Source organism: Polyodon spathula, chromosome 10 (genome assembly GCF_017654505.1).
Source record: "Polyodon spathula isolate WHYD16114869_AA chromosome 10, ASM1765450v1, whole genome shotgun sequence".
Lineage (NCBI taxonomy): Eukaryota > Metazoa > Chordata > Actinopteri > Acipenseriformes > Polyodontidae > Polyodon > Polyodon spathula.
The window spans coordinates 48,148,525-48,173,655 of NC_054543.1; the positions used below are offsets into that span (position 1 = coordinate 48,148,525).

At 42.6% G+C, this 25,131-nt stretch overlaps 1 protein-coding gene across 1 annotated transcript in view; it reads left to right on the top strand.

The window, feature by feature from the left end:
• inhbb (inhibin subunit beta B) overlaps positions 1-6,971 on the top strand; it is a 9,260-nt gene extending 2,289 nt beyond the window's left edge. Inside the window, exon 2 of the mRNA XM_041260458.1 lies at positions 4,736-6,971. Coding sequence (XP_041116392.1) covers positions 4,736-5,511 — 776 coding nt within the window. The 3' untranslated portion in view covers positions 5,512-6,971. The remainder of the gene's footprint in view (positions 1-4,735) is intronic.
• The last annotated feature ends 18,160 nt before the right edge of the window (positions 6,972-25,131 follow it).

The window sequence follows — 25,131 nt, forward strand, 5'->3', positions numbered from 1 at the left end:
CAGTTCCAGAGTACAGATAAATCATTCCTTAAAATTATTAGTGGTAATCATGTCATATTGTTGACTCAGCAACTCAATGCCTTGTTAAAGTGACTAGTATTCACACAGTTTACATCTAATTATGCTTTAGGCTCCCAGGGTGGCTAATTTCCTATAGAGCAGGATTCTACTGTAAAATTAAAATAATGACTGGACTGGTTTACAATTACACAAAAAGAGCATCTGAACTTCAGGGCCACACCTGGCATTTAGGTTTTCCCAGTTTTCCCAGCACCGTTTTGAGGCTCTGTTCTGTATTTGGCTGTGGTTCTGGCTCCGGTCCGCACTCCCTGATTCACAGCCAGCTGGGAATAACCCCAAACGGCGTGCTTGCCAACTGGGTACGGTCATGTGACAAGCAAAAGACACGGGGGAACTCTCTAGGCATTTCAATTGCACTGTTTGCTTTTTTTTTATCAGACAGTTAGCGTTGCACTAGAGAGAAGCAACCTTTTCTTGTTCCCTACTAGTTTAAAAAAAAAATTGGCATAAGCTATATGTTTTCCTTTTCCTGTAAAATGGTGCAAATTGCACCGTGCAAAAATAAACAGGGGTCTTTCTTCCTTCTTGTTACACAGCACGTGTAATGCTCTTCACAGACGGGGCGTTCTTCACAGGAGACAGACTAAGTGCACGCTGTACCTACAATATGCAGGGCTACAAGAAAGCAACAGAGCCTCTCTCATACATACATGTGAAGGGCTCTTGTTTGAGTGAAAAGATGTTGCCTTTCTTTAAATGCTACAATTTCCTGAGTGTGTCAACGTATAGCTTATGCAGTATGAAACAAAAATATACATAAGCATGCAACACCAAGGCACATATTGTGGCTCCCTTCTCTCTTGTACACTTGCATCTTGTATTAGAGCTAATACAACTCAAGCCCAAATCCCTGCTCGCTGGCATTACTGCAGAAAGGAATGTCATATGGTAATTGCGATAAGCTAATAGAGGAGCAGTGGCAAGCCTGGTTTTCAGACAGGGGAATGGGGTGCCTGGATGCAGTCTCCAGTGGTAAACTGTAGACAGTGCTCACCCAGTGAGATCAGCTCACTTCGCTTTGAAGATTTCACCTCATACATTATTATCAGCTGAAGGGTAAAGCACTGTTTGTAGCACTCAGGATCTACACTGAAATGTTGCTGTCAGTTCCCCCTGAGATACTGTAAGGCACAAGTCATTTAAATCCACTGGGACCTTTTCTGATTCATGAATTATGTTCTCCAAATTTGGCAGCGATTAACTGTTATGGAGCCTGGAGAGCTCCACTAATCCCCTTGTTCATCCCATGTCTGGGAAGGATTTTCAGCTGGCCGGCCATTGCTGAGGTACGCTGTCAGCTCCTGGTGCTCTGATGAGCTGGTTTGGTTTGAAAGAGGCACTCGATCTGTACTGTGCTTTAGACCTTTCACAGACATGCTGAACAACTGCATTCACAGAAGCTTGTTTCTTAATGACATTGACAGAGTTGCCCATGTCAAGGCACAGCATGTGACTGTATTTTCTGTATTCCCCACTTCCACTACATTTTGTTCACAAGTGGAGCCGGGGGAAGGTGGTATTCAGCACCATTGATTTTTAGGGGGTATTCATATAGTTCAAAGTCTCCTTTCCCAGTTACAATACCAGAGCTATCCAGCTTGAGGTGTTTTGTATTTCCTTGGTGAAGTCCATGTGTTACTGCTTGGTCATGGCTGTGCAGCTGCGATCTGCTATTGACAAAGACATTGAGTAATGACACAGAAATGATGTTCTGAGGTTGGTGCAGGTGTGGACACGTTGGGAAATGGTCATTGTTGTTGATTGCAGGCCCACCCAGATGTACTGTTCTCCTTCTGTTCTACACACACTGGCAGGGTAGAGCAGTGTAAACAGCGACACCACCTGCCATCTCCATTTACAGCGGATGGTCATTCGGGCAAAACCAAATCAGGGTCAGGAGAAGACCACTGTCACAGACAGACTGGTCCGTGAGCGCAGCAATGTCGTTCTATATAAAGGTCTCCCGCCACATTGAATTTAAGCAGGATGAAGACTGTCCCAGCGTGGAATGCAGTAGAATGCCAGGGTGAGTGCAGAGGGAATGCTGCCTGTATTACTGGAATGTTTCAGGCTGCTTATATAAACATCTCCTTGGACAAACTCGGTTCCACAGCGTTTATATTGCACCATGATCTCTGCGCTCCTGGACAGTCAGCTCACCACATTCCGGTGGTCAGGAGATCATCTCTCAATCCATTAGAACAAACAATTTCAGACCAAGTTCCAGTAGTAGTAGTTGTAGCAGTAGCAGTAGCATAGTAGCAGTAGTAGCAGTAGAGTTGTAGTAGTAGTAGTATTGTTAGCAGTAGTGTTAGTAGTAGTAGCAGTAGTAGTAGTAGTAGTAGTAGTAGTAGCAGTAGTAGTAGCAGTAGTAGTAGTAGCAGTAGTAGTAGTAGCAGTTGTAGTAGTAGCAGTGTAGTAGTAGTAGTAGTAGTAGTAGTAGTTAGTAGTAGTAGTAGCAGTAGTAGTAGCAGTTGTAGTAGTAGCAGTTGTAGTAGTAGCAGTTGTAGTAGTAGCAGTAGTAGTAGTAGCAGTTGTAGTAGTAGCAGTTGTAGTAGTAGCAGTAGTAGTAGTAGTAGCAGTTGTAGTAGCAGTAGTAGCAGTTGTAGTAGTAGCAGTAGTAGTAGTAGTAGTAGTAGTTGTAGCAGTAGCAGTAGTAGCAGTTGTAGTAGTAGCAGTAGTGTCCTGACTTTCATGTTGCCTTCATGCTCCACTATTTCATTTCCAGTGATGTATGTATTTATGCCGCAGCCTCATACCCAGAGCAGCAGGCGAGACTGAGGCTCAGCAGCACTCAGTTGTACCATAAAAAAAAACAGAAACCTGCCCAGCTGCACCACGCCAGGCCAGTGACAGAACCCTCATTTACAGTGCCAGACTGAATAAGTAAGTGGAGCTGGATAAACGCACACACTGAGGACCCTGCTCTCCAGAACCCCCCTCCCCTCACGACCGATTCTGAGCTTTTTAGAAATAGCGACCTCAGAGAGCTGTCTATATAAACAAACCGGGGGGGGGGGAGGGGGTACACAGTTATCTCCTTGAAGGAAGTAGTTCAGTACGATTATGACGTCAGGAAAGGGACGCCGTAGGAATCAAAATAACCAGCTGCTGCTTGGCCTGTTTCCAGCGTGGGTCACATTTTCAGTATGTTATGTTCTAAACACATTGATTGCTATCAGTATGCTATGTTCTAAACGCATCGATTGCTATCGCTATGCTACTTATTCTAAACTCATCGATCATTTTTTCCACTGACCACACTTCACCATGCTTCACATTAGCTCTGCCTTGCTGTACGCTGCAGAGTACTTTCAGACAGCTACTTGCACAATGTAGCTTTCATTTATTCTCCAGAAGAGATGCAGTTTCCGAGGCACATTAAGTGTTTTGCTTTCACATTATTCTCAGCAACATTTGAAGCTTTGTACTGCATTCTGTTCTGGGTCCGCACTTCATGGAGCCACACTTCCTGATGCAGAGTCAATTGGGACTGACCCCTTTCGGGGACTGGCTATCGAAGGATCTCACATCTGCGCCCCGGGTGCATTCTCTTCAGCATAGCCAGCAGGGGAAGGGGCCAACTATCGAAGGATTCAGATCACACATTTGCGCTGGCTCCGGGTGCATTCTCTTCAGCATAGCCAGCAGGGGAAGGAGCCAGCTATCGAAGGATCTCACATCTGCGCTGGCTCCGGGTGCATTCTATTCAGCATAGCCAGCAGGGGAAGGGGCCAGCTATCGAAGGATTCAGATCACACATCTGCGCTGGCTCCGGGTGCATTCTCTTCAGCTTTTTTTCAGCTGGTTTCAACTCTGCTTCTCAAAATTCGGGTTCAGCGAGGTTCCTTTAGGTATGTAGCTGTCTTCAGTCTTCCTTTGTCACTTTCTCCTGACTCAGCAGCACAGTGACTTCCTTTAAAGCCATTTCAATTCCCAGCAGTAGACAGACTGGCCCCATTTTCTTCATTTGACATTCTAAACATTCGCCTCAAACATTCAGGCCATTCTATTCTTAGAAGGTTCTTTATCCTTACCAGTTATTATTAAGACTCTTTCTTTACTTCAGTCCGAAACTCTCCATGTCTGTGTGCAAACCCAGAGAGCATGATACTTCCTTCATTTCAATGCACAGACACAGCAGGTTGTGTTGAGTGCCATCAATGAGCCTTCACAAATAATGCTGTACTTTGTGTCAATTCACACAACTGGTTTTACTTATGCACTTCTTGTGTGTTCTGTAATATTCACAGCTTGTCGAGCGGTTAAGGCTTCTCATCCTGTTCTTAAATGCAAAAGTCTCCTGCAACTGTGCTTACAGTGAAACTAATCTGTATGATTCATGCAAATATGAGGTCCTCTCATCAAAATTCCCTAGCATTGTTTTCTTACATTTCCTTGCAACTGACTTATGTTTCCGGGTTATAATTATGTTCTTTGTTATTACAATAATAAATACCTGCAAATGAATGTCAAATTGTATTTAAAAATACAACAGCAACACTATACCTCTTATGTAAAAGCACTGTAAATGAGGTAGAGGTGTGTGGGGGGCACAAGTAACAATGTATTTTATTTAACTGGTCTTTTATATTTAAACCTTGTGATAAAGATTGAATGAATTAAGATTTTTTTTTTCTCTTTTCTTATGCAGATGAGCTGGCATCATCCAAGACGAGCCTCTACTTTCTGGTCTCGAACGAAGGAAACCAAAATCTCTTTGTTTCTCAAGCCAACTTGTGGCTGTACTTTAAAGTGTTTCCATCCAACGGGGAGAAGGGCGTCCGGCGCAAGGTGACAGTGAAGGTCTACCTCCAGGAGGCCGGGGCGAGCAGCACTTGGAGCGCGGTGGAGAAGCGGGTGGAGCTCAAGAGAAGCGGCTGGCACACTTTCCCCCTGACACAGGCCATCCAGGCTCTTCTGGAGAAAGGGGAGAGGAGGCAGAACTTGGAGGTGCGCTGTGAGGGCTGCCAGGACGTGGTGGTGACGCCTGTCCTCGTCAACCCCGACGACGAGGCCCACCGGCCCTTTCTAGTGGTGCAGGCTCGAGCGGCCAACAGCAAGCACCGCATCCGCAAGCGAGGGCTGGAGTGCGACGGCAGGACCAGCCTCTGCTGCAGGCAGCAGTTCTACATTGACTTTGGGCTGATTGGATGGAATGACTGGATCATAGCGCCGAAAGGGTACTATGGGAACTACTGCGAGGGGAGCTGCCCAGCCTACATGGCTGGCGTGCCCGGGTCGGCCTCCTCCTTCCACACGGCTGTGGTGAACCAGTACAGAATGCGAGGGCTGAGCCCGGGCTCCATGAACTCCTGCTGTATACCCACCAAGCTCAGCACCATGTCCATGCTGTACTTCGACGACGAGTATAACATTGTCAAGAGAGATGTGCCCAACATGATCGTGGAAGAATGTGGCTGCGCTTGAGTTTTCTAAGCAAGCAAGTCCCCTCAATTTGATCATTATTTTTTTAAGGGATTATTACTCTGCTCTGCGACATCAAGCAACAGGAAATAATAATAATAAAATAATAATAAATAATATTTATGAACAGTTTGATACCTTTTGTGTACGGTTAGCCTTTTCTACAAAATCAGAGACTGCTTCTGCATTTTAATCATAAGTAATTAAGAAGAAAAAAAAAACAGATCCCATCCTGGCCTGTGGAGCCCGTGACTGTCACCAGACACACAATCTGACCACTTTACAGTGACCTTGAAATGGAATCTGATGGGAATGCGCACCATCTACTAGAAAGAAGTTTAAATTCAACAGCACTTCCAACAAGGAAAACATCAGGATGATGGGACACACATTCCACAAAAGATCTTATAGAACACTGTTTTCATGTATCAGTGGACACTTCTCTGGGGCCAGCTCCAAGTGGTCAGGTATGGTGCATTGTCTTGAAACAGTTACGGCCTGCTTGGTACCTGCCTTAAGTGCTAAGTGCTGATGGAAGGAGATTTCAGTTCCTATAGACATTCCAGCGAAGTAAAGCACTTTTCAGTTATTGGTAGAGCATGGACTCCTAACTGGTGTTCAAGAAACCCATATGGACTGGTATAATCAGGGTTTCAGCTGGACTGTAAGAGACAGCTTTACTCTTTACAGCATCCCTAAAAAAAAACCAATCAAATGTAGTTAAACAGCCGATGCAAAGAGTAACTGGGTTCTCTCGTATGAATCCATGGATTTCAAGAATGGCCATGCTGCTCAGCTGGTGATGGTGCAGCACAGCACTTTCAAACTCCTGAATGCACATTTGATAGCACTTGCAGATCTAAATGCCTTTACAAGGGTGCTTGCCAGTGCCCTTCCCCTTATTCACACAACCCAGTTAAAGAACTGCCACATGAGCTATGCAATGTAAACTATTGACCGGTACCAGACCAGCGCAGCTCTTTGTAAGACTCTTTATTTGAATCTGCTTTGATCAATACTTGAAACGTAATCGTTCGCATCTTCTTCTTCTTCAACGAGCGAGTGATTGTCACAATGTTTGCACTGAAAAGTTGCGTAATTAGTTAAAAAAAAAAACTGCCATTGAAAGAAAAACAAAATGTTATTTTTATAAAAACTGAATTTGAATTCTGTTAAAAAATGTATTATACCTAATAATGGAACCAAAGAAGCCAATTCTTTTTTATAGTTGTTATTAAGACGGCAAGGCTGTCGCACACTGTTTAAAAATACTGTGGGATCTCTTGTGAGGCCTAAACACTGTTTCAGGGTACAATAGTATGGATTCCATTGTTTTTGAATTCAGCATTTTCTATTCTGTACAGTAGACAAATGGAATATTTCATAATTTCTGATACATTTTAATTCCAGTTTTCATTTTATTTTTATTTAATAAAAGCTCTTTTTAGATCCTGTTGCAGAATCATTTAGAATTAATAAAATGTCACTGTGTACAGTTTATGTAAAATACAAATATGTTTTTAAAATATTTGTTCTTTGTAACTGTTAAAAATAAAATTCTTACTCTGCATTAGGATTTGATTCACTGTTGTTTATTTTTGTATTCATTTTGTTAAAAACTCAGTTCTAACGAGTGTATTCTGATTGATCCAAAGTCTTTGTTCATTCCTGGGCTGATCTTCTGTCTGAAGCTTAAAGTGAGTTTGTTTCTAAAAGGAATGTGCGCCTGTCTCTTTGGTGGTTGCAAGTGTATAGCTAAATATATACAGTAGTGTGCACATGTATTAGAAGCCCTTATATTTTTTATTTTATATTTTTATATTTTTTATTTTAGACTTTTATTTGACAGGAACATTGTACAATGTTTAACATAAATGAACATGTCATATGATGCATTGTACCCAGATTTAGCTAAAAGCTAATTTTCATTGGTAGGCCCTTGGCAGGTGAGAACAAAGATAAGCAAATCAACAATCAATTGCAGAGTATACAACAACACAACCCTCCCAATCAATTGCAGAGTATACAACAACACAACCCTCCCAATCAATTGCAGAGTATACAACAACACAACCCTCCCAATCAATTGCAGAGTATACAACAACACAACCCTCCCAATCAATTGCAGAGTATACAACAACACAACCCTCCCAATCAATTGCAGATTATACAACAACACAACCCTCCCAATCAACGAACGCATGTTCGTTTAGATTTTAACCACACTCTAAGTTTATGAGAAAAATCCCTAAGTTCTTGAGTATTTTTTATATAATCTGTTAATGAATTCCAGAATATTACACCTTTAATTGAGAGTACAGTTTGTGCAAATTTAGTATAACGTCTTGCCTCTATACAGTTACCATTGACAGCTGCTCTGGTGATTCTGTTGACCTCATAACATCCCTCATGAACTCAGACACCTCCCTGCATGACCTCATATACACCTCCCTGCATGACCTCATATACACCTCCCTGCATGACCTCATATACACCTCCCTGCATGACCTCATATACACCTCCCTGCATGACCTCATATACACCTCCCTGCATGACCTCATATACACCTCCCTCATGACCTCATATACACCTCCCTGCATGACCTCATATACACCTCCCTGCATGACCTCATATACACCTCCCTGCATGACCTCATATACACCTCCCTGCATCCTCATATACACCTCCCTGCATGACCTCATATACACCTCCTGCAAGCATGACCTCATATACACCTCCCTGCATGACCTCATATACACCTCCCTGCATGACCTCATATACACCTCCCTGCATGACCTCATATACACCTCCCTGCATGACCTCATATACACCTCCCTGCATGACCTCATATACACCTCCCTGCATGACCTCATATACACCTCCCTATACATGACCTCATATACACCTCCCCATGACCTCATATACACCTCCCTGCATGAACTCATATACACCTCCCTGCATGAACTCATATACACCTCCCTGCATGACCTCATATACACCTCCCTGCATGAACTCATATACACCTCCCTGCATGACCTCATATACACCTCCCTGCATGAACTCATATACACTCCCTGCCTCATATACACTTCCCTGCATGACCTCATATACACCTCCCTGCATGACCTCATATACACCTCCCTGTATGACCTCATATACACCTCCCTGCATGACCTCATATACACCTCCCTGCATGACACCTCCCTCATCATATACACCTCCCTGCATGAACTCATATGCACCTCCCTGCATGATCTCATATACACCTCCCTGCATGACCTCATATACACCTCCCTGCATGACCTCATATACACCTCCCTGCATGACCTCATATACACCTCCCTGTATGACCTCATATACACCTCCCTGCATGACCTCATCTACACCTCCGCGCAGTAATCAGTGATCTAGAAACAATAAGCAGTTGTGTGAAAATGTTAGACCAATTTGTGCTTTAATTAGGAATCGAATCACTTCTACAAAGTCTTCATGCAGTTTACTATTTGTGGCTATGTGTTCCCTTTCTCTTACTAATTTAAATTAATTGCATGTGTGGCCTATTAAAGTCATCAAATAAATTTGATGCCTATTTGATGCCTAATTTGCCTATTCTGACAATTTTCCATATATTTAGTTACAGTGGTTTGATTTCATATACACAACAATCAAAACAAGAGAAGCAATGGAGTGTTCTGCTAAATGTGCACAGTAATGTAGGTGCAGCAGTATCTTAATAATCAAGTTATGAAACAGTGTTGGAACTGACCTGTCACACTGAACAATAGCAATCAGACCCTGAACCTGTACAGGAATGCACAGTGCTTTTGGTATTCACTAATGTTCTGACTTTACTGGAAATGATTCGAGAGGGGCAGCACTGTACACTAATGCACAATGATTTTGGTATTCACTAATGTTCTGACTTTACTGGAAATGATTCGAGAGGGGCAGCACTGTACACTAATGCACAATGATTTTGGTATTCACTAATGTTCTGACATTGCTGGGATTCCTTACAATATCTTGCTTTTGTTTAGTTGTAGACTCACCCAGATATGTATGTTGGATTAAACATCTTGTCAACTTTCAGGAAGGAGTGGTTTTGGCTGCAGATAATAAACGAAAGCCTGGTTATTTTCCCACACAGTGCAGGCGTTTTGAATTCCAATACATAAATGTAGAAGTATTCATGACAGTTTTTTTCCACAAAAAACTTGACCACACCCAGGCACTGTAAAAAAAAAAAAAGTATGAAGTAGTTATTTAATTACAGCTTATCAAAACCCTCTGGATGCCATGTGAGGTGACTGCATCATACAATGCAGTGTGACTCTATTCAATCCCTTTTATGTAGTGACAGTTACAGATTGGCCCTAGTAATACAGAATGTTAGCATTGTCTATTTGATATACTTTTAATCCAGGCTCCTCCTTCTCATTAGCTTTAGCTTTAGTAGTAGTTAATCCACTCACCCCTTATCACTGCCAGTTTCTATGCGTCCTGTATTTTGGGACACAGTTGAAAAGTTTCTGTTTGGGAGCACACCCTGCAACCCGCAGTATGTAAATGGAACACCTCTCTGTCTTCAGCACCATGCTGCTTGGTGCGCATCCTGCAGTATGTAAATGGAACACCTCTCTGTCTTCAGCACCATGCTGCTTGGTGCGCATCCTGCAGTATGTAAATGGAACACCTCTCTGTCTACAGCACCATGCTGCTTGATGCGCATCCTGCAGTATGTAAATGGAACACCTCTCTGTCTTCAGCACCATGCTGCTTGGTGCGCATCCTGCAGTATGTAAATGGAACACCTCTCTGTCTTCAGCACCATGCTGCTTGATGCGCATCCTGCAGTATGTAAATGGAACACCTCTCTGTCTTCAGCACCATGCTGCTTGGTGCGCACCCTGCAGTATGTAAATGGAACACCTCTCTGTCTTCAGCACCATGCTGCTTGGTGCGCATCCTGCAGTATGTAAATGGAACACCTCTCTGTCTTCAGCACCATGCTGCTTGGTGCGCATCCTGCAGTATGTAAATGGAACACCTCTCTGTCTTCAGCACCATGTTGCTTGGTGCGCATCCTGCAGTATGTAAATGGAACACCTCTCTGTCTTCAGCACCATGCTGCTTGATGCGCACCCTGCAGTATGTAAATGGAACACCTCTCTGTCTTCAGCACCATGCTGCTTGATGCGCACCCTGCAGTATGTAAATGGAACACCTCTCTGTCTTCAGCACCATGCTGCTTGGTGCGCACCCTGCAGTATGTAAATGGAACACCTCTCTGTCTTCAGCACCATGCTGCTTGGTGCGCACCCTGCAGTATGTAAATGGAACACCTCTCTGTCTTCAGCACCATGCTGCTTGATGCGCATCCTGCAGTATGTAAATGGAACACCTCTCTGTCTACAGCACCATGCTGCTTGATGCGCACTGCAGTATGTAAATGGAACACCTCTCTGTCTTCTGCACCATGCTGCTTGGTGCGCATCCTGCAGTATGTAAATGGAACACCTCTCTGTCTTCAGCACCATGCTGCTTGGTGCGCACCCTGCAGTATGTAAATGGAACACCTCTCTGTCTTCAGCACCATGCTGCTTGGTGCGCATCCTGCAGTATGTAAATGGAACACCTCTCTGTCTTCAGCACCATGCTGCTTGATGCGCACCCTGCAGTATGTAAATGGAACACCTCTCTGTCTTCAGCACCATGCTGCTTGGTGCGCACCCTGCAGTATGTAAATGGAACACCTCTCTGTCTTCAGCACCATGCTGCTTGGTGCGCACCCTCCAGTATGTAAATGGAACACCTCTCTGTCTTCAGCACCATGCTTCTTGGCGCGCATCCTGCAGTATGTAAATGGAACCTTTGATGAATATCTCACCGAGATTCCCCTAAACCTTGCAAAAAGAATACATATTTGAAAGGGAGAGAAATCTGCTGTGAGAATGAGAATGAAAGCAACACTTCAGTCAAAGGAAGTCCTGACGTTTCATTGAAACATCATGCAGACTGAAGTGCTCCCTCAGCCCCTCTGAGAGGCTGCTCCCCCCAGGGCAGGCTTGAGGCAATGCTGGCTGGGCAACGTGCTGAAGATCACACTGGAGAAATACAGCACAGTTCTCCTCAAGTTCATTGGCTGCCAGTCTAAGCACCGCGATTAATCAAAAATGATACTGTATATATAAGATGCATACAGCCTTCAACATTATGGATTGTGGTTTGATTAAGTTAATAAAAATGAAAGAATAAACCTTGTGCCGGATGTGGTCCTGTCATCTTTCACTGCAATTCCAGGCTACCTGTTATCTGCTTGTACGTTCATTTCTAACAGCACTGCCCCCATTCCTTTGACTTGTGTGGTGTATAAGAATATATATACATACCAAAGCGCTATCTGTCATTGAGTAAACTACCCTCAGCTTTGTCAGTTACATTGGGCCTGCTCTAACTCTAAATAAAATCACTGTAAAGGCTTTCCTGCTTGGTTAAAACTAGATAAACTGTACATATTAATAATAATTACAGTAGAAAACAACACAGCACAGGGCCTGCTTAATGCTTCACTACAATTCTGGAGATCTGCTGATGGGATTTTTTAAATCTTTGTTTAATTCCTCCACATTCTCTCGATGGACTTGTGGCATTATAGCACAGAAGGTGTCATCTATTTTTCTCTCTCTATACGACAGAACCATCAACACAATAAACGGTACGGCAGCATTGAATTTTCAGCAGCTTCCGACTCCAGAGGCTCTGTACAGACAGGTCAAGACCCTCAGTGATGGAGCTGTGAAGAGTCTAGAATGATTACTGTACTAGACTGATATCTGAGGAGAGCGTGTACGGTTTTATAACTCAGATTCTAACCCTAACTAAAAATAATGTCCTCTCATATACTGGACCAAGTAGCTGAGTTTTTAAAGATAAACTTTGATTTTGAAAAAATAAAACCAGCATGTTCCAGATGTAAAAACGATCTCCACTCCTCAAACAGGAATGTTAATGGATAATGAAACAAACAAAACAAAGACAAGTGGTGTCAGCTTTTAGAAAAATGAAGGATGTTGTTGTCAAGACAAGGCCTCATTCAGGTGTCTTAACATAATGAACACACTTCATAATTAGGATGGTCTTCTCACAACAGGCTCAAATTGTGAAGCAATTGTAATGAAAAGGGTTTTATTCCCCAGCCCTCTCATCAGGAAATACCAGTACTCGTGTACTCATTGTTACATATACTCTATATATTAGCTGCATCGTTAGTTTTATTTAGCGCAAACAGATATGTCATTTATAATACTATTTACAGTCTGAGGTTATGAAAGGATCTGCTTTGGTTTGAGTTCATTTTCTGAAGAGTTCTGTCAATCTGTGAAGTACGTTGACAGCAAATTTCTCTTTCAAATCCCTCTTAATTGTAAGAACATCTCTCATACAACTCATTCTGTAAGAACTCAATTTGATTCAAATCTGTCATGTTTTGAATACCACACAATGCAAAAGTGAATATAAATTAAATATTTACATATTAAATGTGTATTCCTAGCTGCCTAGTGCACTGTTCTTGGTGTCTTCCTGTGTTACCTGACTGAGGTTCTCACGCCCAGCCTACCTATCATCTCCAGCTTCTTCTTCCATGATCACTAACACAGCTGTTTATTTCTCGAGCTTTTGCAGAAGGACTCTGGATTAGGACAAACAATACTGTGATTTACACGTGCAACAATCGTCTCTTATGACCGTTCCGTATTCCCTCTGGTACAGAATGTGCTGCGATACATTTTTAATCCTAGTTGTGTTTTTGAGATTTCTATTGTGTAAAAACATGTTTTAGGAATTCTAAGACAAACCCATCGCCACAGTTTCAAACGCTCAGTCATAAAAGAAGCACTATTCTGTTATTCTTAGCATTAGTATTTATTCTTCACTATCAAAGATGTGTCTCGCCCAATCCTTACTGAAGAGCAGGGCCTTGAGGACTGTTGAACTTTTCTTTTTGTAGAACAATCACAGATCTAACTCTCATTCTGTGTGCACTGCTGATACGTGTCGGTCTTGATGTCCTTTACCTCCAGTTTCAGGTACTGTTGCTGCTTTTTCTCTCTCCAGTAAGTTTTCAGATTTGTCGACAGCTGTCCTTAAAAATAAAGTCGCATTTGATGTTATAACTACCACCTCAAAACAGCCAGTTACTGGATCAAAATGTTAAGAAGGACTTGACATGTTGGACTGTGTTTTGGCAGCCAGGAAACAATCGAGTCCCTTTACTCTGGCCTGACTGACTCTGAGCGCACAACAGTACACCCCTGGCAACCAATCAGCCATCTGTGCCAGTACGCTTCCCTGCTGTCCAAAAGGAGAAGTGAGGTGCCATTGCAGGAGGCTTTCTATAGAGGAGCCAGTGGTTTGAAATATTCCATAAATACCACAACTGATTAACTGTGATTACCAGCTCAGTGTAATGTTACTACAGCCTGAGCGGCTCTGTGCTTCTCTAGTGAAGCCTTGCAGGGCAGTCCACAACACAGCTACATAGCAATTTGAAACGACTTGTACAGTTGCAATGCGTTCAAAGGGGGTGGAAATGATTGGCAGTGGGACAAACGGGACAGGGCACACTCAACCCGACGCTACTCGCTGGCAGTCTGGGCATGACTACACATCTTGACACTTCCTTATGAAGTCCTACCCAAAGAAATCATGACAATATGCATTCCCTAGTTTTATCAGCTCCCAGGTGTCCCTCAAAAGGGATATCATGTGTCATCAATTGTGTTACAGGCTGTCCTGTGCCCGTGGCAGGGTTCACACTATATAATAATTGCCCCTTGATAATGAAGTGTGGATATACTAGCGCCCCAGCGCCTTCAACATCCTTATCTTCAATAGACCGGACCTGTCCCCACGCGTACACCAGTGTGGGGTGGTTGTGTTGGTCCCACACTACGTCTGCACTTCGGTCCCACATGTCCGGTATATTGAAAGGGCTGGAGTAACATCTGCCGTGGATGGCCCAGTAACCTCACCCTCTCGGTCACACTGCGTTCCGACTCCCTTTGATTGGCATTTGTTACCAGCAAGCTTTCTCTCACCAGTCTCCAGCCTTGTTTCATTGATGCACCTTCCCATTTTTCAATCTGTCTCTCTTTCTTTGTTTTTCTAGGTTGAAAAAGGGAAGAAAGCAAGTCAGCTTGTAGGGGAAAATCTCACCAATCGTTTCCTCTTGTTTGTCTGCCACATTTATGTATATAGTCAGGACTGCCTTTTTAAGTAACTGCTTATACTCTGGCCAGTACCAGGTAGAATTATTGGGTGTGGTAGCCTTTCCACATGCTAGCTAGCCCAATATTCCCGAGGTGACCAGATTCCCCTCCGGGTCATCCTCTGTCGTTATTTTCTGGTCCCTCGCTTTAGGGGGTGCCATCACGGGTCTTGCTGGTACGTGGGATGCGCTGCTGATGCAGACCCTCTCAATCAGAGCCGTGTAACTCTCCTCTCTCTTCCTCTCCTCTGCTTCCCTTCTGTAATCCAGTGCTTCCAGCAGCGTGGATAGTGCAGTGACGTCCATAATCCCACTCCAACACCAGATGTGGCAAAGTGGTTTGCAGTGCGCAGGTGTAGAGGTGATGCAGTGCTCAGGAATGATTTGAAACAACGCAGTTCACAGTTAAACAGCTCTTTATTTGTCTGGGTTGCTTGTTTTGCACCAGAAATAATAATACCTGGTTTTACACAACAATGTGTATCACACAGGTAAACCACGGGGATCAGTCCCAAAATAATAATAGACACTAAACAAGACATACACAAACACAACAGTCACAAGTCCAAAGTGAGTGCTCTAAGCAAAAGTGGAGATTTGTTGTGTAGGCCGGGTTTAATTGCTGGCTGTTTAGCTACAGCTCCTGGATATTAGCATTCTATAAATGACAAACATACCAGTTTAATAGAGAAAGAGAACAACACAAAAAAACTCCTGGTTTCTTTATATCACAGTACTACTTCACTGGTCCTTTCGTAACCATAACAAAGAAACAGATTGATTCACCACATCCCCTGAGCTACCCTCAGTTACGCCCCCTTCAGTAGCGAGTCCAATCACATATCCTCCAATCCATGACTGACACATCGCCTACCGCATTAAGGCGATGACTTCTGGTATTGTGACTCTTCCTCCTTTTTGACTTCCAACTGACCCTGGAATGAACTGTCAAACCGTCCAGTCAGGGGCACACTATTCCTGTTATACAGCGCCCTCACAGGTCGGGAGGGAGATTGTTGACTAGGATTCATTCGCTCTCTGTCACACAAACCCATGGCAAATGCTTTGTATCACCACCAGAAACCCATGGGGTTTCACAGAAGTTACATCTGAATCATGCATGTTTATTTAGTTATTCTGTAATACACTCTCGTTCTGAAAATAAATAGCTTTAAAATAGTTCAGCAGATTTATAATAAATCTAAGAGGAGTACCATAAGATAAAACAGCTAATCTACTGGAATTCATACACTCTGCAGGCCATTGTTATAGAGTGTAACCAAATTCTGCTTCCAGCCTCTTCCCATAAAATCCATAACTACGATAAATACTATGTAAATAAAACGTGCATCTCTAATAAACAGGGGAAATGCCTGCACAGTGATGATGATATAAACCTCCTGGAACTGAGCAGCTTGCAGACTTTATTCCCTAAACATACAGTGTCCCAAACTAGATCTTCCAAAGTGTCTCTCGCTTTTAACTGATCAATGCAACTGCCACCTCTTTCACCACGAGGACAGCCTCAGCTCAGCCCTGTGCTGTGTTTTGTTTAAACCATCAGGTAGTATTTTAGGAATGCCTAGATGAAAAGACAGACAAATTCTGCACTGCTGCAGTGGGTTAAGCCCTTGCTTACTAATAGAATGCAATGTAGAAGCAGGAACCCTTTTAGGAACAACACTGGGGGTTCAGCTGTAGTTTGCTTCATATTGACAGGATGTTGCAATTGTGCCTTTTTCCTGATCTATTACAAATAGATTTGGCTACAACAATACATGACTGAAGCCACAAGTTTTTTCTGAATAAAACGTAACATGTTTGAGCTTTGACCAGGTAACACAAAGACCCCTCGGAGGAGTTTGATAACCTGACAGGGAAGCAGTTCTATGCCTCCTGCTTCAGTACAAGACTAGACAGTCCCAGCACTGATGGCTTTGTTGAAAATCTTTCTGCTTAAGTTGCATCAAGTTATTTTAAATTGAATTATATGAGGAAAATATTGGATACCCTGTTCACACATATTCAAATCTTAAGTTATTTACAGGTTTTTATGAATGAAAGAAAGTATGATATTCACGAAAGGAGTCTCGAATTTAAAGAAACCAACAACATCCTGCAGCAGTGTTACTGAGCCTGTGCAGCATTAATGCCTCGTTAATACGTCCTGAGCCCACGCTCTGCAGAAGGAAGAGCCAGTGTTGAATCCTGGAGCGCGGGTCTAACAGGGGTTTCTTGTTAATCAGAAGAGAGTCCAGGTCCTTTTAGTGCAGGATCTTCTGCATGCGTTTCCATCATTCGCCAATAGTTTTCGGTGTAGCCCTTCTTTTCTCCACAGTAGGATCAGAAACTACAGGGTGTGACTTACTAGAAGGGTACAACTGCCTTTCCAAAAAAGGAAACATTTAAAAAGGGAAGCGTTGGGTATGTAGAGCACACAAAGGTTAGGTCTCTGTGAGTTACACACCTTGAATCTGCAAGGAATTCGGGGATTGTCTCATGCACTGAAGACCTTTATCAGGGCAATTCTTGTGTGCCTAAGACGGCTTTATTAGAATAATTAAGGAAACTTCACGGCTGCCCCACATCTCCGGTTTAGTTGATTTGTCTCACTGTAAGGCTATTCACAGCCTAGCCCCGAGGCTCTAGAGCTTCAAAACAGAAGACTGCAGTCATATAATACTGACAGCTGGGATCATTACAACCAGATATGAAGTACCTGCTGTCAACATATTTTTAAATGGCCTCTTAATCCCAGTGTAGTTAAAGTTAAAGAGCCATACGTGTCTTTCTTACACTTTGAAGTAAGATCATGAAATGCAGAGGGATATAATTGGTTGCGAGAGTTGGGTGTTATCAGTTTGTGTTAAAAAGACAGGTCTTTGAAGAGAATATGTTTTTAAGGTTTTAAGGTGGGGGGGGGGGATTCTTTGAATGTTTTAAGGCTGGAATAAAAATGAACAGTGTGAGAAGGTGTCTGGTTTGTAGGGATCCTTCCGAGCAATACGCAGGTGTCAGAACAAGTCCTGATGAAAGCTCATTTGAGGTGGCTTCTTTTCTCCTTCGCAGTGTGATGTTGTCCTGGACCTCCTCCAATTACCTCCTGTACAGCACATGGCACCAATCAATGACTCTGTCTGATACTTTAGGGTTCCCTCATGCTCCATCTACTACTTTATTTGCAAAAATTGGCACCTGACCTGTTGTCTAAAATGTAATGCACCATGGTGGAAAAGTAATCGAGAACTACAGTTTCCACTACAGATCTATCCATGCTTACTCAACCAAGGACTGGCAGCAATAAGCCTCACCAAGACCGAAACAGACTCATTCCTTTTCCATCATGAGCCGGCCCCTCTGTTTAACCCCAGAGCACATCTACTCCTGCATTTGTAATCGTTTTTGCGCTGAATAAACTCTTTTGTTTTAAAATGAAATCCAAATTCACCACAGAACAACAGTAAGACAGTTTCATATGAAAGCTGAATGCACTGTACTTTTATTGTTAAACTTCTTCCCTTATCAGACAGGTAAACAGTGCCGACTGTTTAAACAAATACCAAGAGTAGAGAAAGCAATTGAACTAAATACCTCTCCACAACAAAAAGGCTTCATTGTTGTTCCTCCAGTGAAGAAGTCTGCATTGTTACTCCAAAACCTGAAAGTTATTGGTTGGGAACAGAAATGTAATCACCGGATGAGCACTCCAAGATGAGTAAAAGGAAATGAATGACTCAGCCGCAACCCTCTTTGATGTCTGCAGTTGAAATGTATGAATATATCTCAATCGCCTGTGTGATTATAATGCCGTTGTTTGATCAATGCAGGGCAGACATACTACCCATAGTGTTTGGCTTTTTTTTTTTTTATGTAATTTTTACTGCACACATCATCTTTAACAGACAGGAGTTGTATGCAGAGAAGCTTTCAGTTCCAGCTTTGTAATTCTGCCGTTCTTTATAATAAAATGTTGTGTGAATGATATCTTCCTGTCACACTAATCCCAATAAGTCTCCATTTTAATATCCCCATAGAGGGTTGAGAACGTTTTATTGCCCCTCAATTGCAGTGTTTAATAAAGGAGTTCTAATCAAGGTTTTGATATCCTTACTGTATGGTATGCACTATAAAATATAATGCGCTGTAGTTTTACAGTAATGAGGAAATCTGCCACTGAACAAATACAACGCCTTCCCGGAGACATGGATAGCGTACAGGAACAGCACCTCCCTTTAATGTTAAAATATCACAAGATGCAGAACGACAACACCAGTTCAGTGCGATAAGGCACAGAACACATTTTAGAAGATCCTCTAGTTCTTTTTATTAAGATAACAGTTCTGAAAATGTAGGAACAAGGTCGCTAAGAAAATCACACAGATACATTTTAGCAGACGTTTGTTTATTGTAAACTGCCAACAACACATGGTTTAAAATGGTACTTGTATAATAAAGTACAACTACCCACACCACACACACACCATACCACACCACACCACTCACACGCACACACACTCACTCACACACACACACACACACCACACCACACCACACCACACGCACACACCACACCACACCACACCACACCACACGCACACACCACTCACACGCACTCACTCACACACCACACGCACACACCACACCACACACACACACACCACACACACACACACACACACGCACACACACGCACACACACACACACCACACACCACACACACACACACACACACACACACACACACACACACACACACACACACACCACACACACACACACACACCACCACACACACACACACACACACACACACACACACACACACACACACACACACACACACACACACACACACACACACACACACACACACACACACACACACACACACACACACACACACACACACACACACACACACACACACACACACACACACCACACCACACACACACACACACACACACACACACACACACACACACACACACACACACACACACACACACACACACACACACACACACACACACACACACACACACACACCACACCACACCACACCACACACACCACACACACACACACACCACACCACACCACACCACACCACACCACACCACACCACACCACACCACACACACACACACACCACACACACACACACACACCACACACACACACACACACACACACACACACACACACACACACACACACACACACACACACACACACACACACACACACACACACACACACACACACACACACACACACACACACACACACACACACACACACACACACACACACACACACACACACACACACACCACACACACACACACACACACACACACACCACACCACACACACACACACACACACACACACACACACACACACACACACACACACACACACCACACACACACACACACACACACACACACACACACACACACACACACACACACACACACACACACACACACACACACACACACACACACACACACACACCATACCACACCACACCACAAAGGGGAAACCAGCACCACAATATAACCTATTCAGTACACTTAAACTTCAATTGACTACCAATCGGGTTAAAAACATTCAAGCTGTTCATTATTCAACACCGGCATACAATCAGACCAATACTTATTGTCGGGATGCTCCATTTACTGGTCCGTTTCTGTCTCTCTCGCTCATCGTTCCACGCTCGAAACACTGCGTTCCCACCCCCGCACAGATATACAAACCGCAGGGTGGCCATCCCGTCTGTAACAACATGTGCTGTTTATATTCAGGTGCGTAAATTCATCGATAATTCAATTAGTCAGTGCCCAATAAGGCAGATATAGAGAAACGAGTGGAGAAGCCAACATAACATGATTCAAATCAACATAATCAACACCTAAAAACAATTACTAAACTTTAAAGAGGTAACAGAACCCTAATGAACACCTATCAGTCAAGGTTACGTTTTACAATTCATTACTTTTGTCTTTTTTAACTACCTGAAAAAAACAGCAGTAGGAAAAGGATAAAGGCTCGATCAGGATGGAGTGTATAACTCACAGGATACATACCGTGGGTTTAGGATGCATAGCTTGGGTTCAGGATGCATACCGTGGGTTCAGGATGCATACCGTGGGTTTAGGATGCATAGCGTGGGTTCAGGATGCATAGCGTGGGTTTAGGATGCATAGCGTGGGTTTAGGATGCATAGCGCAGGTTTAGGATACATAGCGCGGGTATAGCGTGGGTTTAGGATGCATAGCGTGGGTTCAGGATGCATAGCGTGGGTTTAGGATGCATAGCGTGGGTTCAGGATGCATAGCGTGGGTACAGGATGCATAGCGTGGGTTCAGGATGCATACCGTGGGTTTAGGATGCTCAAAATAGCAGCTGATAAGCTGACACAACCACAGAGAAGGTATTGTGTATTGTCAGCAGCTGATTAGCCTTCTTCATTAGGAAAGGGAAAACAAATATCACCTCATCCAGCATGTGCTCTTGATCTTATCCAGAAAGCCTGACCAATAAAATTGAAACTCAAGTGATTTTGTACAGTAGTGACAACCTTTACTGTACAACCATTACTGTACAATCTTTACTGTACACCCATTACTGTACAATCTTTACTGTTCGGTTGTCTTTGTATTATCTGCATGTTCCTGACAATTATAAAACAAGCATATAACCAAACATGTTGTTTAGCAGTAAGGAATATGTTTTGTTGTTTTCAGTACTTTTTGCTTCAAGCAAATGCATCACAAAGCTTGTCTTATTGTGATCTATGCACCTGCATAATTAAAGATGTAAGCAGTGATGTACTGCGAGCATTCCTTATCAAGCACACTCATAAATCAACATCTACATTGGTCGATCCCTCACTGGGTCTTGTGACAGCAGTCTAGTGCTCCTCAAGGCACGTTGTTTCCTTTTGCACTTTTTTCATATGTAATTGTTTTCAGAGTCAAGTTTTACCACATTGCCCAAGGTCCAGTCTCCTAACCCTAAATCAATGAGGTGAAAGGAATGAGTTTAACGTGCTTCAGGATTGTTGAGCCTCTTGGCAGTTTCTGGAACTCCTGCTTATGGACCCCAGAGACCAGACTTTGTGTTTTCTAACTCAGTTACTTTTACTAACCATTACTTAACCAGGAAAGTGATTCAGGAACACCGGCCAAAACACCAACACCTCTCAGCTGCACAGCTCTCCATTTCTAGTTTGAACTCTTTTAAAAGGTGTCAACACATTAAGTTTCAGTTCTTCTGACGTTAACTCCAAGACCACAGAGCAAGAAAACTGAATGCTTTTTTTCTGTACGAATTTTAGGAACTGCTGTACAATCCCTAGGATGATCAATTCATGTATTATCTCCGTGAATTGTTAGACTATACTCCATACTTAAATATATATGACTAAATATATATATATATAATATATATATATATATATATATATATATATATATATAGAGAGAGAGAGAGAGAGAGAGAGAGAGAGAGAGAGAGAGAGAGAGAGAGAGAGAGAGAGAGAGATAGACAAACTGTTAACAATGTATTGAGATAATGAATATGGGAGCATTGGAAGATGGACTATGGTTAAAGGGGACTGGATGTGTGCAATGCTTGTCCTGCTATGTCTCTAATTATTGTAATTACTGTGTATTAACATACTAGTTGCTTAGTAAATCCATGTGTACTTACACACAATTACAATGTTATTATACATAGTTACAATGTACTTAATGTATACATCGTTCAGCACGATATATATGCAAACACAGAATTGTATCTGAAAAGGGTTAGGTTTAGAGTTAGGTTATATCATGCAAAATGTACACATTAAGTACATTGTCGCTATGCATAATAACATTGTAATTATTTGCAAGTCCACTACTATGTAAATACACAGTAATTAGAGACAATTCATGGAAAGTGTTATAGAAAAACCTGAGGCTGCTGATCTTGTCTAGCAGTGTTTCTTCTGGTCCCCAGTGTTAAAATATAAGTGCAGAGATGTTCTTCAACTCTCTTTATCAATGCTGTTGTTGTTATACCTGCAGCACAGAAGAACAAAGAGGAGTTGAACTGAGTGTTATAGCACATTGTGCATTCTATTACTTCTATTTTAAATCAATGCAATCCATAGCCTGCTCAGAGAGGAGGAATCAGAACTAACGTCTCCTCTTCCTCAGAAAACAGCAGGCTTGCTCTGTCAGAATAACACTGAAGAATTCCTAAGCACTGGTACAGAATGGCTTTTCTAGTGCTCACAATGATTTTGGTTGCAAAATGACAGCTGATGGCTATTTCTCGCTTAAGATGATTAGCGGGTTGTAAAATGAAAGAAATGTAAAAAAAAAAGCAACAGAAGGAGCGAGCAGCACAAGCGTTTGTGTTCACACAGGTGGTGTCAATAGACGATCCTGTGCAAGCCTCAGTTCTTTCGCTTTTTGTTGGACCAGTAAAAGGTATCACATTACCCATTATTCTTTCTGTCACAGGCTAATACGGCTACAGCCCTCTAGCAACAAAAGGCCTTTAGAAACGTTTTCTTTTGTACTGTAGTGTGTACTTTTCATTTAGACACTTCAAGTTGAAAGTATATAGGCATTGCATACATTTTTTGAGCTAAGCGTGGCAGGTACTGCATGCATGCACTGGAGTTTAAGTAAGGTCTGGAGAATTCCCTATAGTTCATCTGCTATTCTTGTTCTCTTTATTCTGGTTCCTGAGATGAAAAGACACCTTGTGAATGAGGCTGTCTTTATTCCTCGTTAATGCTGGGACCTGTTGTTCTTCTGCAAAGTAAATCATTTCTCTACCAACGACACAAATTCCTCTGAATGCAATTGAGCAGCATCATTGTACAGCACACACAGAAACAGACTGTGCACCAGCTGGATCGTGCATATATGAAAGGGTATGTGCTCCACAGCTGGGGTCATGCCTTGTGTTTTTTATAGTCCTACTATAATAATATAAAAAAAGAAAGTTAAGTGAGAATAAGTGTGGTAGTTAGTAGAAAGGCAAGCCTAGGTGGACTGGGCTTGATTCACAAAGCATTTACTTTTACTAACCTGCTTCTGTTTTATCTGTTATTTCTTTTGCTAAAATATAATTGCTGTTGTTTTTTTTAATTTAGAAATATTGTTGCAAGTGTTGCATAGCACATTTAATTCCAATGTATGCTTTAAAAATGCACTTCAACTGCTAAGTCTTTTTATAGTTGGTTGTTATGGTGACAATGTTAAATATGTTTTGACTGCTCTATAGGGTGTGCAACCTTGAAATGTGAAAGCATTGCTCTCTAATCAGATATTATTGTTGATAATAATAAAATAAAACAAGAAGACCAAAATAGGATGGAAAATATATAAAGTATACAAAAAAAAATCCTGACTTGATAGACTTTAGACTAAACTAGAAAACAGTATCAGCTGTCAACTGCTGATACCCCTGTAGTCACAGCAATTGAAGGTAAACAAGATCAGAACTGTAGTTCACTGCTCACTGGCAGCACAGAGCGTAATACTGATAATACTGATAATGAACTGCGGAACTGTTATCACCCCTAAAAGATGGGTGTGCAGATCACCCACCATGCAGGTGTCCCCACACTTTGAAGAGTGTCTATTATATCGACATACAATAGCAGCAGTTCTTCAATCCAGTAGTAGGTTTAAGGTGAGGAATAAGAGGAGGTAAAATGATTAGAATTAGGTTTATGTTCATAATGTGCTCCTGGAAGTGTGGGTGTTCCTGGAGCATTTGGCACAGAGCTGCAAACGTGAACCCCACAGACAAGCACTAAACTCCATCCACCCAATCAGATGCAGCGCAAGCCAAAGAAAAGGGTTAAGTGTCGAAGTGGGAGACCCGAAGCACTCTGTCGTGTGGAGAGTCATGCCAACGTGGTTCCTACCCCGCGCACACACCAAGCAACAGATCTTCCCACAGGTGATCCTCCTGCACGTGATCCAAGAGACCACGACTGGTGAAATTCCTGTCCCGTCCAGATGGAGTCTTTGCTGGCTGGGCCTCTTCGCCAGGAGTCAGTATCTTGGTAACATCTCTTGCTTCGGGTCAACACGTAAAGAACTGATCTTTGTTCTCGATAAAGAGTTGCAGAAAGGAGGCGAGATCCAACAGGGAAGACTAATAATAACAGTGGTGATTCAGGAATGAACATAAGACTTCTATTGCATAGCAGTTTCACCCATTCCAGATCTTACTACGAGCTTGATTAGCCCCAGTGTACAGGTAACAAGCTCAGGTAAGTCTTGTTAAACTCAGTGAAACCTGGAATGGAATATACTGCTATGAAATAGGA